We start from the raw sequence: 17,716 nt of genomic DNA, 5'->3' as shown, positions 1-17,716 counted from the left end.
TAGGCGATCTTTTTGTATGGTTGCGTTCCAACTCCCAGCAGGCCTGGCGCAGCCCATTGTTTTAAAACTAGTGTAGGGGCGCGCGCCATCGCGCGCACAGGTTCAAATTTGAGGAATTAGGACGGTAACTTGGACATTGCAAAGCATTGGATAATGCGAAATAATATAGGAGTTGACTGGAGCATAATTATACAGCTATTGTACATGGAGTCACTGGAGTAGAGAAACCAGAAAAAAAAACAGAATAATGGATGCAAAGATATCCCCAAATCAAGTCTCTGTTCACAGAATGAACTACTCGAGAAACAACTGGGAATAAAGCTTTGTATTGAGCTGTTGAACTAAGACGAAACGAGCATCAAATGATCCTCCAAAGGCAAGAAAATCGAATGTGAGTGTACTCACCAGAGGCATCAGTGTTTGATATTTGTTGGTCTATGTAAACATGCTCGAGAAGTTCATGCGCTTTTGTGTAGTCGTTTTGTTTCAACCGGAGGAGTTCCTTGTGGTACTTCTGAGAGAGTGCAAATTCCTGTCAGTATCAAAAATGAATCTTAGCGACACAATGATACTGAGACACAGAAAGTCATTACAGATCCTTCAGATATCCCGCTGAACCATGAGACAGTCAAGGCTTGCACCGAAACAGTTTTTGTAACCATGTATCTCCTTCCGCAAAGAGAAAAGCAGCACATAGAATGAACACCTAAAGTATTCAGGCTCTACATTCATTGCGGGCGAGTTTGAAATCAAAGTAATACATGAAAAAGCAATGGCATGAGGATACTGCATTTGTGTGCAGCGTCCTTTTTCAGATTCTCGCAGCACAGTTATCTTACTGTAATAAATATAACCTTCACCATGTACTAAAATGGCTTGGGATTGGGAAAATATACCAGCAAGATTAGAAAGAATAAGTAACTCATGCACCACCGGCAACGAGATGCAGCCCAGCGCACCGCTGCGGTCAAGATGTAATACTTAAGGTAAGCTATGTAAACTTTTTCATGCACATTGCTGTGCCCAGCATGCATGGATATTTTGCATTGATGAATTAACAAATATTAGACCTATCTAACCTTGCAGAGTTAAATGTTCTACTATTGTGCATATGGAAAAACGATCAAGTTTCAATCCAAAATGACAATTATTAAAAAAAGGAACTTGCTAAATCTCTTTTAGCCTTTCCTAGCTGTACAACTATTTCATTGAAGGTGAAATATGCACCACACAACTTTATCTGAAATAGCACTCATAATCTAATTAAGGAAGGTTAACAACGGTAACTGTATTAGACCAAAGACAATGGGATTACTGCAGGTTGCTTTTGAGGAAGACAAGGTCTTGAGATGACCGAAGGTTACATGCAATGGGGAGGAAAGCAAGCAGAACGGAGTCACCGATGCTGCTTAATAAAACCCGGGTTATCTTGGTCCAGTAGTGGTTACAAACGAGGAACCTAGAAATCACCAGATCACATCTGAAAGAGAAAGAAGGTTGCATTAATATATTTCAACTTGAAGGATAGATTACTTCAAAGATTTGACAAATAAGACAAAGACCTTCACTAGACAATAGATGCATAACAGTAATAAAAAAACTAAAGATAATCCCCAATTAAAATTATTTGCCAGCTGGTAGCATGAAAAGTTATCCCTTCCATGAACTCCACAATATTAGCAAGGCAAAACTGATATGGAAACCAAGTTGGTTGGTCGAAGTTGCAGTACAAAATTTGGGACAAAATAAGCATCCTCCTTATAATTTCCAACATTTGAGTGGTTTGTTACTTGGCTAAATCGGATTGAACAAACATCGAGGATGCTTTTTATCTCTACACCTGCGACACGAAAGGACAAAGGGGCAGCAAAACCAAACCTCAGAGAAATTCATCGTAGCGGACTGACCCTCGTTTCAATAGTCATCTCCATCAACAAATTGCCTGTTGGGATACCTGGAGAGCAACAAGATGACAAGGAACATTAGAGACAAAATAAGCTCTGATTGCAGTCACCCATGCGAGGTAGGGAACTTCGCATCATTGGTGTTCCTCCATCTAGGACACGCAGATAACAACGAGGTAGGGCACGATGCTGCTATGGGAGAGGGGCGCATGGCAACGTCGTCAAAATAAGGACCTCATATATCAGTTTTTTGTTGCCAAAATCGATGGGCAGTTGGCAATCTGAGATATCACAACTTCATAGCTAAAAATCAAAGCATTAACGAACACAGCTGTGAAAAAGAAGACAGTCCATTGTCCCATACATATATTACGTCCGACCATCCTACAATGAACAAACAGGTATGGAAGAGAAATAAAGGCATGGTATATTCAAATAAGGCTGGAAATGGAATTGTTCAAAAGAAGGGCTACCTGCATTTGTCGTAGTCACCATATTGGCACAATAAAAAAAAACAGGGAACCTAAGTTGCAGGATGCACCCCTAAATTCCATCCCGTTAAACCTTTTTTTTGAGATTTTAGATATAAACCTGAAATTGTTTCTATGTTTAAAAAAAATAAACTCAGAGGCTGTCTAATAAGCTGCGCAAATCACAATTACCAGAGGCGATGAAGTTGGCTTTTATGAGCTGTAGAAGATAACCAGCAAGCGGCTTGAGGCCTTCACTGACAGCCATGGTGGTTTTCTCCTCCGACCCCAGGATTAGAAGATCAGATGACATCCTTGGAATCATTTATAAATAATATGTCAGTGATTACCATACGGGAAATATGGAACATAAGCAATGATACACTAATAGGAAATAACAGATAGATATTGCACAGATAAATATTGCATGCATTTATATTGGTCTAGCATCTGTGTAGCTGGGACTGTCCAGGCTTAAAACTGAGGACCTATGATGCACATGAAGCCATTAGGCACTATGTTCAACTGCAAAATAGATAGGGACTTGGAAAAATAGGAAGCCGCATTCATGTTCATATATCTTTATTCTGCCTTTTTTTGTCATCAACATTAGAGCACTATTACTAATTTGAAGATGAAATCCGCATCATTTGTAGAGTGCATAGAGAAGAGACAGCTTGCACATTTTTAGTGAACTGTTTGGTTGACTTAAGAAATTATGGATCAGAAAATCAAATAGATAAATTGATTGCAAGTTTCTGAAGTGGTTGTAGCTTCCTGCAATACAACCCAAAGGAATTGAGCTGACGAAAAAATCAAACCAACAAAGAAAAAAATGAGGTTTCATTTTTAGGTTACACCAACTCGATTTGGTACTCCCAGTCGTAAATATTTGTTCATATTTGTCCTTTGAGAAATTGAAACAGCCTGTGATGCAAACAAAATGTGATAGCTAAATTATTCTAGACTCCTTTGTAGGTGGAGCATCTGTGATGCTGAATATAGTACTGCAGCCATCTCGAAGCATTTACTGTTTCTTTTTTATAGGATATATTAGTGTGTAAGAAAAATTACTCATGTAGGCCTACGTAAGTACGTAGTAGAGCTGGGCCACAATAATTAAGAAATAGGACACCCAATAAAAGAAATTCATGGAGGTATGCAGGATGTAGTCTCACTGGGATGTTGGCACAGGAAACTTTTTCCAGCTCTCTCCCTGGCTTTTGGTTTGTAGAATCTGGTATGCAATTTATGTTGATGCAGCATCTTATAATGGGACAAATTAGCACTTGAGTGCGAATTGAATATTGGATGGCAATGTAATCAAAGTTTCATGGTACCTGTAGTTTCTTGGCCTTCCTGAAATGTGTGACATAATGTTAGAAGTCGTAACTCCTGCATAGTATTAGATAGATTTGTCAGAGTGCCACTTCTGTTTTCTTTCTTATCATTGGATTGGTAAGTGTTTAGTCAGCATTCGGATTACTTAACGCAGTGTTTTGGATGGTTTAATCAGAGAGCATATTTTCGCATTAGATAACATTTTGACTTTATTCAGTGATGTGAACTGCACTCTGTATAAAGATTAGCATGCAGCCCGCGTGCTTTCGGCCCGGTCCGAAGCACGGTTGCATGGCCCGGTCCGAAAACGGCCCGGCCCGTACGCGACCGTGCCTCGTGCCGGCCCGGTGCCCGCTGCAGGCCGTGCTTGGGCTGTCAACAAGGCACGCCGTGCGGCACGGCCCGGCCCGTTTTTCTAGGGTTGGCCCGGTAGGGCCCGGTAAGCCGGGGGGCTATATAAGCCAGCCGGCCGTCCCCCCGCGCGGCCGCGCCTCATTTCCCTCCCCCGGCCGCCGCAACCGTTCCCCACCGCGAAACCCTAGATCCCACCCCACCTCGCCTGCTCGTCCCGCCTTGCGCCGCCGCCCACCGCTCGCCGCTCGACGCCGGCAAGGACTCCAAGATCCACCGCTCGCCGCTCGTCCTGCACTCCGACAAGGTCTCCACCGCCGGATCTTGGAGATCTTGGAGCTCTCCCTTCTGAGCCGTCTCCACCGCCGGATCTTGCTCTCCTTTCTCGTCATCTTCCTAGTCTCCGGCCGTATCCTGAGCTCTCGTACTGTCTTCTTCCTTCTCCCTCCCTCTCTCTCTCTGACCGGCAAGGTCTTCACCACCGTGCAACTTGTTTGTCACCGTCTGTCGGGGAGTGGTGCCGCTGCCGCTCGTCTTCTTCTCCGTCTCTCCGGCGCCGGGCTCCGGCTCCATGCAGGTAAGCTGATCTCCACGCCTCCAGCCCTCCACCTCCACTCTAACCCTAGATCTAGCCCGTAGCCTTGAATCTTGATCTATTCTAACCTCTCTGCTCTCTCTCTCTCTCTCTCTCTCTCTGACTCTCTGTTTTCTTTTTGCATTGCAGGTCACCGGCGTTAGCTGGTGCCGCTAGATCCGTTGAGGAACGGTGCCGAGAGCTGAAGAAGAGGCTGTGCGGTAGCCATGGCCGGCTCTGGTGACGACGATGGTCCAACCATCAATGACGAGCTCAGGTCGTTGGGCCAGATCCCCGACGACGAAGACGACATGGGCGATGCTGCTCATCTCTTGTTCGGTAGGAGTGCTCCTCCGACCAACCGAGATGATGGTGCTGATGGTGGTGCGCCGGCGGCTAGTGCTGCTGCTGGTGCGTCGGCGGCGGCCCCTAGTGATGCAGCTTCACTCGCTTCGTCCACCACTGGTACTGGTAAGCGGCGCTCCCCTGTGTGGGCTGACTTCGAGGAAGTCAAAGAGGTAGTGGATGGTGAGCAGGTTGTTTCTGCTATTTGCAAGCTTTGTCGTCATCGTTTGTCTGGTAAATCTGCTAATGGCACTGGTCACTTAAAAAGACATCTAATATCCTGTAAAAAGAAAGTTGATAGGGCTAATGCTGTTCAAAGTAGGCTTGCTTTAAACCCTGATGGATCTTATAGAAACTGGGAGTATAAGCCTGATGTTGCTAGGCATGAGCTGATTCGTTTGATTGCTAGATTGGATCTGCCTTTGTCTATTGCTGATAATGATGCTTGGGATGATTACATTCAGCGTGCTCACAATCCTAGATATAAGAGGGTCACTAGATTTAGCACAGCTAGAGATCTGTCTAAGCTATACAATGAAAAAATGTTGCACCTTAAAGCTGCTGTTATGCCTGGTGTGTCTTCTGTTTGTTTGACATCTGATATCTGGTCTGGTAATGCTAAGGAAGATTATATTGCTGTTGTTGCTCACTACATTACTTCTGATTGGGAACTTAAGAAATCTGTTATTGGTTTTAAACTGATTGAAGTGAGTCATAATGGCATTAACATTGCTGAATGTATCTCTGGTGTGCTTAGAGATTGGGGCCTGCTTGACAAAGTTTTCTCTGTTAGTCTTGATAATGCATCTTCTAATACAACTGCTATGCTTGCTTTGACCCCTTTGCTTGATGGTTACCTGGGCTATGATGTTGATCCTTCTGATCATACTAAAAAGGTGTATCATGTTGTGCATCAGCGATGTGCTTGCCATATAATTAACTTGATTGTTAAATCTGGTTTGAAAAGGCTTAAACCTTGCATAGAGATTTTTAGAACTGCAATTAACTTCCTAAATTCATCTAATCAGCGCATTGCTCAATTCAAGGAATACTGCCAAGCTAAGGGGATGCGTCCTCGTAAGTTTTGTTTGGATATGGATGTTAGATGGAACTCAACCTATCTTATGCTTAAACATTTAATGCCATATAGAACTGTATTTTCTGTGTTCATTAATCTTCAGTTTGGCTATCCTCTGTTGGTTGAACAGCACTGGTACATTGCTGAAAAGGTGTTGCAGTTTCTTGAATTGTTCTATGATTCAACTGTTGCTCTGTCTGGTGTTTATTACCCTACTAGTCCTTTGGTACTGCATCACATACTTGAGATTGCTAGCCACCTGCATGACTATGAACATGATTCTAATCTATGTAATGTTGTTGCTCCAATGAAGGCTAAATTTCTTAAATACTGGAAACATGTGCCACTGTTATATGCATTTGCTTTTGTTCTGGACCCAAGGGCTAAGATGAGAGGTTTGCAGAATGTGCTTGACTTGCTTGCTCAGAGTAACAATATGAGTTACATTGATTATCTTGCTGAGGTCAAATTTGAGTTGCATAAACTGTATGACAAGTATGAATCTAAGTTTGGTGCAGCTAGGCCAGCTAGGACCACCCATCCATCTGGATTGACAGGTAAGAGGAAGCAGGCATGGGGCAAAATATTTGGAGGATCAGTTTCTTCTGGTCCTTCAAGTACTGCTGGATCATCTGCTGTGCCTCCTGGTCTCTCTGAGCTCACTGTTTACCTTGACAGTGACAATGTTGTGGCCTATGATGATGATTTTGATGTCCTGAATTGGTGGCATGAGCATAAACTAACCTTCCCAGTTCTCTGTACAATGGCTAAAGATATTATGTCTGTCCCTGTTTCAACAACTTCTTCGGAGTCTTGCTTTAGTCTTACTGGCAGGATCATTGAGGAGCGCCGACGTCGATTGGGACCAGACACTGTGGAGATGTTGATCTGCGTGAAGGACTGGGAGCTTGGTGAAGAGAAGGGACAGCATACAGTGGAGGATGAGGAGTATGAAGACTACTTCAAGAATCAGTTTCTAGATCATGACTCTGGTGCTAGTGGAATAACCACTTAGGCAGTTAGTGAGAGTGAGGCATTGAGTCTGAGTGAGAGAAGACATTTGAGACACTTGGTTTGTAATAACTTTGAACAATTGAACCATTCAATAATGAGCTGGCCGTACTCTTTTCCTTTGTAGGGTTTTATCTCACGAGGTGTGAGTTTTACCTACAAAGGTTTTTAATGAGGCGGCATTGCACGAACAGCTCAAGTTTAAACATATTTGGCTTCCATTTGCTCTATTGTGAACTGATGAAATGTGATTATGTGAACTTGTGACTTGTGAGCTATAGCTATGATATCAAGTATGAAATGTGAATTCTGAAATGTTTTTGTGATTTGTGAACTTGTCAATTGTGAAAATGAATTTGATACATGTCCTGAACTGTAGATCTGTTGAAATGAATTTGAAAAAGGTGTTTTTTAAACAGCGGGCCACGGGCTGGCCTGATGTCTTAATGGGCCCCGTGCTGAACGGGCTGGCACGGCCTGTAAATCGGCCCACGGACCGTGCCTGGGCCTGCAAGCAAACACGGTGTCCCATTGGGGCACGGCCCGGCGGCACGCCGTGCCAATCAGGCCCGTGCCCTTACGGGCCGTGCCTAGCCCGGGCCCGGGCCGGGCCGTGCCGGGCCGGCCCGTTGCTCAACTTTGACTCTGTACTATGAAGCCACATCACAATATATTCTTCTATCCTTTGTAAATTTAACACATACATTGAACCATGGCAACATATAAACAGAGAAAGCCATATCGGTCCATATAGGAGCAGTAACAAGCAGTAATACATTCCCAACTAAACAGAGTATTATTACCTTTTGGCAGCATGGTGATAAAATAGACCATCCTTGGTCTGCACACACCTTTCCTGCTGCAGTCATATGGCAAATAAAGGCAGTAATAATTCTGGCAAAGTAGTAAGGATTTAGGAATTCCACCTGCAGATGTGTGTACCTTGGTCCAGCTGCTTGGTCCACTGAATTTCCAACTCTGTCAACCCAGTCGCAGAAGCACTCACATTACAAACAAGCTCACCAAAGCATGCTGATGACTGTGCTAACCTATTACAAAGCACCCACACACCTGCAATTAGTTTAGTCAATGCATAAGAATTGATAATTTTTAGCATACTGGTTGACCACGTAGGAATTCGGAAGAGGAGACTGAGCAGGACAAGCGACCTCAAGATGAAGAGCAGACTCCAGACCACGCTAGGGCCTCCACGTTAGGGGCCAACCTCGCTGGATCCGCCGGCGCTGCCGTGACCGCGGCCCTCCGTGCTAGGGCCGCCCTCGCCAGGGCCGTCGGAGCTGCCGCGCCGGGGCCCTCCCGCGCCGCTGAGAGAGGGGGGGGGAGGGAGCAGGAGAGGCGCGCCAGGGAGGGGGGAGGAGGGGAGCCGCAACCGCGCCCCGCTCGCGCCGGCGAGCGTCGCCCTGGCCGTACCGGGAGGAAGACGGAGAGAGAGAGCGTGGAGGGGAGAGAAGTGTCGAGAAGGAGAAGGGTCGGGAAGGAGAGGCAGCTTCAGCCTGATATATATTTGGTTCACCGGATTCTGGTAGAAGCCGGAGAAGAGAAACAGAGAAGAGGTGAAGCTAGCCGCTTCCAACAGTATATCCGGGCAGAAGGCACTTCAAAAGAATCCGGCGGAAACAATCTGGGCCGTCGGTGGGGGAGATCGGACGTCACTTCTGTTTTGTCAGAGTGCCACTTCTGTTTTCTTTCTTATCATTGGATTGGTAAGTGTTTAGTCAGCATTCGGATTACTTAACGCAGTGTTTTGGATGGTTTAATCAGAGAGCATATTTTCGCATTAGATAACATTTTGACTTTATTCAGTGATGTGAACTGCACTCTGTACTATGAAGCCACATCACAATATATTCTTCTATCCTTTGTAAATTTAACACATACATTGAACCATGGCAACATATAAACAGAGAAAGCCATATCGGTCCATATAGGAGCAGTAACAAGCAGTAATACATTCCCAACTAAACAGAGTATTATTACCTTTTGGCAGCATGGTGATAAAATAGACCATCCTTGGTCTGCACACACCTTTCCTGCTGCAGTCATATGGCAAATAAAGGCAGTAATAATTCTGGCAAAGTAGTAAGGATTTAGGAATTCCACCTGCAGATGTGTGTACCTTGGTCCAGCTGCTTGGTCCACTGAATTTCCAACTCTATCAACCCAGTCGCAGAAGCACTCACATTACAAACAAGCTCACCAAAGCATGCTGATGACTGTGCTAACCTATTACAAAGCACCCACACACCTGCAATTAGTTTAGTCAATGCATAAGAATTGATAATTTTTAGCATACTGGTTGACCACGTAGGAATTCGGAAGAGGAGACTGAGCAGGACAAGCGACCTCAAGATGAAGAGCAGACTCCAGACCACGCTAGGGCCTCCACGTTAGGGGCCAACCTCGCTGGATCCGCCGGCGCTGCCGCGGACCGCGGCCCTCCGTGCTAGGGCCGCCCTCGCCAGGGCCGTCGGAGCTGCCGCGCCGGGGCCCTCCCGCGCCGCTGAGAGAGGGGGGGGGGGAGGGAGCAGGAGAGGCGCGCCAGGGAGGGGGGAGGAGGGGAGCCGCAACCGCGCCCCGCTCGCGCCGGCGAGCGTCGCCCTGGCCGTACCGGGAGGAAGACGGAGAGAGAGAGCGTGGAGGGGAGAGAAGTGTCGAGAAGGAGAAGGGTCGGGAAGGAGAGGCAGCTTCAGCCTGATATATATTTGGTTCACCGGATTCTGGTAGAAGCCGGAGAAGAGAAACAGAGAAGAGGTGAAGCTAGCCGCTTCCAACGGTATATCCGGGCAGAAGGCACTTCAAAAGAATCCGGCGGAAACAATCTGGGCCGTCGGTGGGGGAGATCGGACGTCTGTGACAATTTCAGGCGACGTGGACGGTGGTTCCTTTGGAGGAGCAGGGCCGGCTTGTCTAGGTAAACTCGATCTTTGTCGTTATTGCTCATGCATGCGAAAATTATCTTGTTTGGTCATATGCTAGCGGGTGGTTTCGTTGGTTGGTTCGGTTGTGTCTTCTTATCATTTTTTTTATTATAGAGGCAACTCACGTGCTTAAAAAATACAGTCGAGAGCTAGTGAACCAAACTGTTTGCCCGCCCTTGTTATCTTTTCTCCAAACACGCGAGGATTTTCACACATTTATGTATCGCGAACATCAAAGACGCACAAAGGACCAAAGGTTCGTCCACTTCCTAGAGCTGAGGACGCGCACATCACATTGGTGTGTTAAAATAAGCACTTCATCAAAACTAAAGGTCTGGCCATTTCGTTCCCACCTGCCATCCAGAGCAAGTTCTGCTTCAACTCAAACACATATTCACCCTTTTCGCGAAGCACAGTAACTTACCTACCACTAAAAAAATAGTTTGGCCTAACTGAGCTAAGCTCAATTTACATATGCATTTATCTTTATTAAGCGGCATTTTATTTTAAATAACAGGTTGTGTAAAAAAAAAGGGGGGGGGGGGGTATGCAAATACTTCACTTTTGACTTATTTGACTGAATGTTTTCCCCCTACTAGCTATGCCCATATGATCCCTAGACACTTATATCCCAGTAGAGCATCTCCAAGACACTATCCATATTCTTCATAAATGCTAGGAATAGAGATTTTGGTGAAAAACTACTTTTCAACGTCTTCTCTAAATGGTCATCCAAATATAGTCATATTTTATTCTGAATTTTTCGCTAGCCAAAAATAAAAGACAAGAATGACTCTCTAGAGTACGCATGAGATATAGAAAAACTGTTGGAGAGTGAAAATATATAAAAAACGATTTTTATGCAAATAACCCATTGATTTAGAGAGTAAGATTTATAAAGACTTTTGAAGATGCTCTAACATTCTCTAAAAGGAATATCTCATTCAACACAAAGCCAATGTATGAACTCATCCACGTCCTATTACACGGATCAACTGCACAAAACTTACAATCGCGTGGAAGGTTCAAAAGATACATACGCGTCACCAGGGCCAAGTATTTATATTACCTAAACACGCCGTCTGACCGAATTGGAGTTGGTTTCACATGTCGTTCTGGAACAGGTTTATCTTTCACACAGATTTGCTTATATATTAGAAGATGCTGGAGACTGGCGAGACCATTCATTTCCGCCCAAAGGTTAGAAAATGAGTCCGTCTTATACACAACTATGTGTTTTATGTAGTTTCAACACATGAATTTTTTTTCACCATAGGATTAAGATCCAACAGTCGTCACCCTTCTTCTACCTCTAGCCTCCACAGATCACAGATCATAATTTTTTTTTTCTATGGAATGACAAATCACAGATCCGCCGCCGCCGCTGCCACGGGTGCCGGGGCGAGCTCGCCGGTTGCCGTCGCCGGCGCCGGTGGTCACCGGTGAGAAATAGAGGGAGAGAGATAAAAAATATATGTATTTTTTTTTTTTTGCTAAAACACATATGTGTTGCATATCATTTCTGTACAGAAATTTAGCTGGTCGTCATTGTTATTTCCATAACCCCGCGGATGGGTACAAGTAGTAGTTGCAGTCTTTCAACGAGCCCGTTCCTCTGTCTCGTTCATCTCTAAAAAAAAGAACAAAGAAGTTGCCTCTCTCTCTCTCTCCAAAAGAAGTAGAAAAGAAAGAAAGAAAAGTGGGGGAGAAGCCTGGTAGTGTAACCTGTTGGACCGAATTTTTATTTTTTAGCTTTTTTTTTTGAAATTTTTTCACAAATATGTCCCTGGATGAAAGATTTCAGAATCTGGACCCTTAGCTCGGCGCCATCGTTGCTGGCGCCGAGACACCTCTCGGCGCCAGCGTCCCTGGCGCCGAGCTCTTGGGCTCGAAGCAAACGTGACGGTGACAAGCTCGGCGTAGTAGATCTTGGCACCGAGCTCGGTGTCGTAGATCTTGGCAGTCAGTCACCCTGGTGCCAAGATCTACGGCGCCGAGCTTGGCGCTAGGGTGACTGGCGCCGAGCTTCCTGCCATGTCACCGTCATGTTTGCTTCGAGCCCAAGAGCTCGGCGCCAGGGACGCTGGCACCGAGACGTGTTAGCTCGTCGTCAGCAACGATGGCGCCGAGCTAAGGGTTCAGATTATGAAATCTTTACTCCAGAGGCATATTTGTGAAAAAAAATTTCAAAAAAATAGCTAAAAATAGAAAATTCGGCCTGTTGGATGTTGGAATAAATTGACTCAACTACTTAGTGCTTATGCATGGTAATCATAAGTTAAATGCAGCCAGCAGTAAAGTGGTAAAACAGTATGATAAAAAGAGAGAAGGTCGCTGTTTCAGCTTCTGATACAAGAAAGGAAATGTGGAATAATGTCACGTTGCAAAGTTGTCTGAGTGGAAAATAAAGGGGAATGCTTATACATCGCGCATCCATTCAGCGCCACGTTGTAAATTGTTCCCAATGACAAAAGTGGGCAAAAAAATTCTCCCACCACATTATTGGAGTAGTGCTATGATTGAGATCACATATATTTGTCTTTCCCAAAGTATGGTTTGCTTTATATCTTGTTTGGCTATTCAATCTGTATGTACCACTCCGATACAAGTGGATTGACTTAAGGTAAATATGAGTACAACCAACAAGTCTTTAGTTTTATGGATTCATCCTAAGTCATGTTTAACTTTAGTCAATTTTTCTTCAAAATATATATATTAGCATCTATAAATTCAAATAAATGCATTATGAATATATATATATATATTGCATAGAAAATTTAATAAAACTAATTAGATGTTGATGTATTTTGTATAACCCTAGTTGAAGTTAGAAATGTCTGATTTATTAGAGAAGAAAACTAAAATAGACTATAATTTAGAACGAAATGATGAGTAGCTATTTTGTCCTATCTTCCCAAGAATTCTGTCTGCAGATTTGAATGTTCTTGGAACCTTTGAAAAGTCAATTTAGATGCTCGACACTTGTGCTTCTGGTGCTTTGTTACTTTCACCTTCCTCTTTACTCGACTATTCCGCAATCATTCCTCGACAAATGTGTGCTCGTCTTTGTCATAGTCGAAACTCTTTCTCACGTGATTGTAGCACTTTCTTGAGCGATGATTTGGGAGGGTTCCTATCACCCTACACTTCTTTGTATTAAGATATGAGCGAAAGAAGTGCATTTTACAATGGGCTGCCTTTTCTTTTGGGCTCCCGGAAACATTGGCTTAAACAAAACATTGCGCATTAAGTGCTACCGCTAAAGGGACTACAAACTAAATAGACATTTAATTCTACGACCCATCTACAGTGGGGAACTAAGCCAAAAGTGTTACTCCCTCCGTCCCATAATATGGGTCGTTTTCGTTTTTCGAGAAACAACTTTGACAAAATATATATTAAAAAATATTAATATTTATGGTACATAATTAATATCATTGGAAAGATCTTTGAATTTAGTTTTTTAATAAATTTATTTGAAGATACAAATATTGCACTTATTTTCTACCGATTGAGTCAAACTTGCGGTACGGAAACCAAAAGCGACAGAATTTGGGACAGAGGGAGTACATCGACGTATAAAATTCATTTTTTCTATTTCTTCTTAAAAACATTGCCAAATGCTTATGTGAATTTATTAATATAGCTGACACCTTTTTTTTGCGAACAATATAGATGACATTTTGATGAAACTCCGACTAAAGAGTGGCCTAGCTATTTTGTCATCTCTTTCCAATATTTAATTTCCGGGTGCAGACACATAATCGATCTGTTTCAGTAGCGAGGAAGGCCTACCAGGAATCCACGGGCCTGTTTGGGAGGGTGTTCCTGGCCAGCCCGGGCGACTAGCCTGGCTGCGGCTAGCCGAAGTCTGATCCCCATGGTGCAACTTCACGTGTTTGGTGTTGTGTTGCAGTAGAGCCGAGCCCACTCTAGATCGTGTTTGGTTTCCTGGACAGAGAGATATGACCACCTTGGTCCTGCAATTTGGTAACGTTACCCACCAAAACTTCCCTTCCTCTTGTCATTGGCATTTTGTCGAGCACATGGCGGGCAGAAACAAGAACACCACTTGGCGGCGAGGATGAGGCTAATTCCAGCTGGCTGGTGGCCGGTGATGGCCACGGTGGTGCCGTGCGTCCGTGGAGGGGCGCAGCTCCGCCCGCGACGCATTGGGGCGGCGAGGCCACGGCAGCAGCCTATGCGGCCATGGAGAACCCGCGACCTAGGCGGCCGGATGTGGTGGCGTTTGATGGTGCTGCGGCTCAAGGCGCACCGCGCCACGGGGAAGATCATGGGCGCTGCACCGCCGCGCTGTCCGTCGTCGCCGCCGCGCGGAGGTGGGTGGTGACGGGGAGGACCGACACCGACGCAGGCGCCGCATCGCACGAGGAGAGCCTCGCTGTGCGCACCAGGTTCTACGGCTTCCTCTGCACCTCCCTCGTGCTCTCTATGCTCCTCCTCGCCGCCAATGTTGCCGCGCACCTCCAGGGTTGGCACCTCGCCGTCAACGTCCCTGACCTGCTTGCCGTCGAGGGCCTCTTCGCCGCGGGGTACGCGCCCTGGGTGCGCATCCGCCTCGAGTACCTCGTAGCCGCTGGATGTGCGCGTCGGCCACACCTAGCGACCACGCCTAGAGGCCGAAGGACGTAGGGAGCGACGGTGTGGCCGATGACGTGCGACGATGTGGCAGGCGTGGGGGAGGAGGAGGTCCGGGGCGGCACGGAGGAGGAGGTGGTGTGGGAGGAAGGTGTTGCTGGCGCTCGAGGCCTCCTACCGGCTGCCTCGATTGCTCCGAGGGCGGTGGCCGATGGGATGGGGAGGGAGGCCGCGGCCGCCGTAGTGGCGGCGGAGCTGGAGGATTCGACCGAGCGGAAGGTGAGGGAAGGAGACGGGCGGTCACCATGGGCATGTTTGCGACCCTGGCCCGGAGGCCCGGCTACGCCCGTGGGCTGCAAGTTGCCATGTTTGTGGTCGATGGCCCGCAAGCGAGCCTGGCTTCCCAGAGCAAAAATCGACCTCTCCGCCTGGCTCTCTGGAAACGACCGAAACCCTCATTTCTTTGGAGCCGAGCTCGTCTGCGACGCACGTGGGCGATTTTGGGCGGCGGCGGGGTGGCTCACGCGGGCTCTGGCGGGAAGGGGAAACATCTTCGCGCACGTCCCCGCTCTCCACTCCCGCTCTGGCCGCCGCGCGCGAAGCGAAATGGCGGCGACGACCTCCGGCTGGTTGTGGGTTAGGTCACCGGTGCCGAGGTTCTTCGCCACGTCCCCGCTCCGGCTGCTGCTGGGACTCCGTGGCAGCGGTGTTCCTCTTCTTCTCTGTCCGCATCTGCTTCGTCTTCTTCCCGATCTGCATCCTCTACTTCCAGATCTGCCTCCTCTCCGTTGTTTGGACCCCAAGCCAAGGTGAAATCGACCCCCAATCTTCTTTTTTGTGGTGCTTCTTGAAGTTCTTAGGGTTTCTTGTTCGTTGTTGTTCATGATCTGTTAGGGTTTCATACTTGTTATAACTGCTTCATGCTTCTATTAGGGTTACTTGTACCTTGCTGTTCTTGATCTGTTGGGATCGTGATCTGTTAGGGTTGTTGATCTGTTTTAGATTAGTATTGTACCTTGCTGTTCATAACTGTTTGATGCAGTTGTTAGTGTTACTTGTACCTTGTTGTTCTTGATCTGTTAGGAATGTTGATCTGTTTCTGATTACTATTGCTTTGAGTTTTTTGTTCCATCATTGGTCGATGATGTTGTCCAAATTTAGCACTGGAAGGCATCACATACAAGATGCAGCCGTGCTTTTGTTGGCATGCATTCATTTCACATTCATGTTGATGCCTAGCAGGGTACATTAAGCTGAAATCATGTTACATTTTTACATGCTTATAGATGGATCTGTCTTTGAGCCGTGACATGCTGTGTAGGAAGGCAGCTGCCTTGACTGTTGTTATGGTTACCTTTGTATCCACTAGGCTGAAAAGGAAAACCCCTGAACCTAAAACCCCACTGCTTGATCCTATAGCACTGGCCCTGATTAGGGATGAAAATGAACAGCACAGACAGAGAACACTGAGAATGATATGCAATTCCACTGATTCAGAGTGTATTTCTATGATTAGGATGAAGAGAGTTGCTTTTTTAAGTTAGTGAGAACTTTTAGAGAGAGGAGTCTTGTCACTGATAGGGAGGGGTGTCAGTAGAAGAGCAGGTTGCCATGTTTTTACATGTTGTAGGGCACAACCAAAGATTTAGGGTTGTCCACCAGTCCTTTAGGAGGTCCATCCAAACTGTCCACAAGCACTTTCATCAGGTGTTGTATGCTGTGGGTGAGCTTAGGAATAAAATGATAAAGCCAGCTAGCACTACCACTCACCCAAAGATTCTTGGAAGCCATACATGGAATCCATATTTTAAGGTAATTGTATACCCTGGGTTCATTAGTTACATTATACCTGTTGCAATGACTGATCCATGCTTTTTAGGATGTCATTGGCTTTATAGATGGCACTCATTTCCTAGCAAGGGTTCCTAGGCGCATGCAACAAGCTTTTAGGGGTAGGAAAAAGGATCCCACCCAAAATATGATGGTAGCTGTGAATTGTGATCTGAAATTCACTTATGTCCTGGCTGGCTGGGAGGGCTCTGCTCATGATGCAACTGTTTTGGCAGATGCTGTAGCCAGGGAAGATGGCTTGAGTTTGCCAGAAGGTAATTGCACACCAACACTAATTATATATTCCATGGCCTATTAACACACACTCTCACAGTAGATGTCTTGTGTAGGTAAAATGTTCTTGGTAGATGCTGGGTATGTATGCAAAAATGGTTTCCTACCTCCCTACAGGGGGGTTAGGTACCATTTGTCTGAGTATGGCCCAAGGAATAGGCCCACCAATGCAAGGGAGCTCTACAACCTTAGGCACTCATCACTTAGAGTGACTGTGGAGAGGGCTATAGGTGCACTGAAGGGCAGGTTTAGGATCTTGGACAACAAACCCTTCCACAAGTATAGGACACAAGTGAAGCTTGTAGTTGCCTGTGCCATTTTGCATAACTGGATCCTAGGTTTTGGCATTGATGAAGTAGTGCCTGATGAGGAAGGTTTCACTACTTCTGCTGATCCAACCAACCTGCCCCCAGTTCATCTGGACCAAGACTCTGTTGACATGGCTAAAATAAGGGATGCCATTTGCAATGCTATGTGGGAAGGGAGGGGAACAAACACTAGTTGATGTAATATGTTCTTGAATTTAGTTTCTGTACCCTGCTATGGAACTCATGTGTGTGTCATGGTGATGTAATAATTTAGTGGACAAAGCTGAGACCAATTTTATGCTTCATTCATTCTGTTCTTGAATCATTCTGTTCTTCATGATCTGTCAGTCTGTTGTTTATTCATACAACTGTTAATATTGTTGTCAGTCTGTTCTTGACTAATTCTGTTGTTGATTTCATTACATGCCAGTCCTAGGATGGATTCAGGTGCATTTGAGGGTGGGTTTGTTGCTGGTACTTCAGTGATGGAGCAGCTCATCAATGGTGGTTCTGCCCCTGTTGTAGCTGGTGCTGGTGCTAGTGCTGCTGCCCCTGTTACAGCTGGTGCTGGTGCTGGTGCTGCTCCAGGTGCAGTAAACCCTGTTGATGTTGCTGCTCCTGTAGCTGGGAATGGGGCTGTGAGGGCAATGAGGTGGACCAACACCATCTCTG

At 45.8% G+C, this 17,716-nt stretch overlaps 1 protein-coding gene and 1 long non-coding RNA gene across 2 annotated transcripts; one reads left to right on the top strand and one right to left on the bottom strand.

The window, feature by feature from the left end:
• Nucleotides 1–1,873: 1,873 nt before the first annotated feature.
• Nucleotides 1,874–3,843, bottom strand: LOC136525345 (uncharacterized). Its single transcript, XR_010776498.1, has 4 exons — nt 3,715–3,843; nt 2,567–2,688; nt 2,378–2,495; nt 1,874–1,954 (listed from the first exon to the last, which is right to left on the bottom strand). It is a non-coding gene; the product is annotated as an uncharacterized lncRNA (long non-coding RNA).
• Nucleotides 3,844–3,959: 116 nt separating this feature from the next.
• On the top strand, nt 3,960–7,265 carry LOC136527596 (zinc finger BED domain-containing protein RICESLEEPER 2-like). Its single transcript, XM_066520379.1, has 2 exons — nt 3,960–4,643; nt 4,791–7,265. Exon 2 carries the CDS (start codon nt 4,868–4,870, stop codon nt 7,076–7,078), a length of 2,211 nt encoding a protein of 736 aa, XP_066376476.1. The 5' UTR covers nt 3,960–4,643; nt 4,791–4,867; the 3' UTR covers nt 7,079–7,265.
• Nucleotides 7,266–17,716: the final 10,451 nt, after the last annotated feature.

Source organism: Miscanthus floridulus, chromosome 19 (assembly GCF_019320115.1).
Source record: "Miscanthus floridulus cultivar M001 chromosome 19, ASM1932011v1, whole genome shotgun sequence".
In the NCBI taxonomy this organism is placed as follows: domain Eukaryota; kingdom Viridiplantae; phylum Streptophyta; class Magnoliopsida; order Poales; family Poaceae; genus Miscanthus; species Miscanthus floridulus.
The sequence above is the reverse complement of the archived record's forward strand: the minus strand, read 5'-3'. Positions and strand labels throughout refer to the sequence as shown.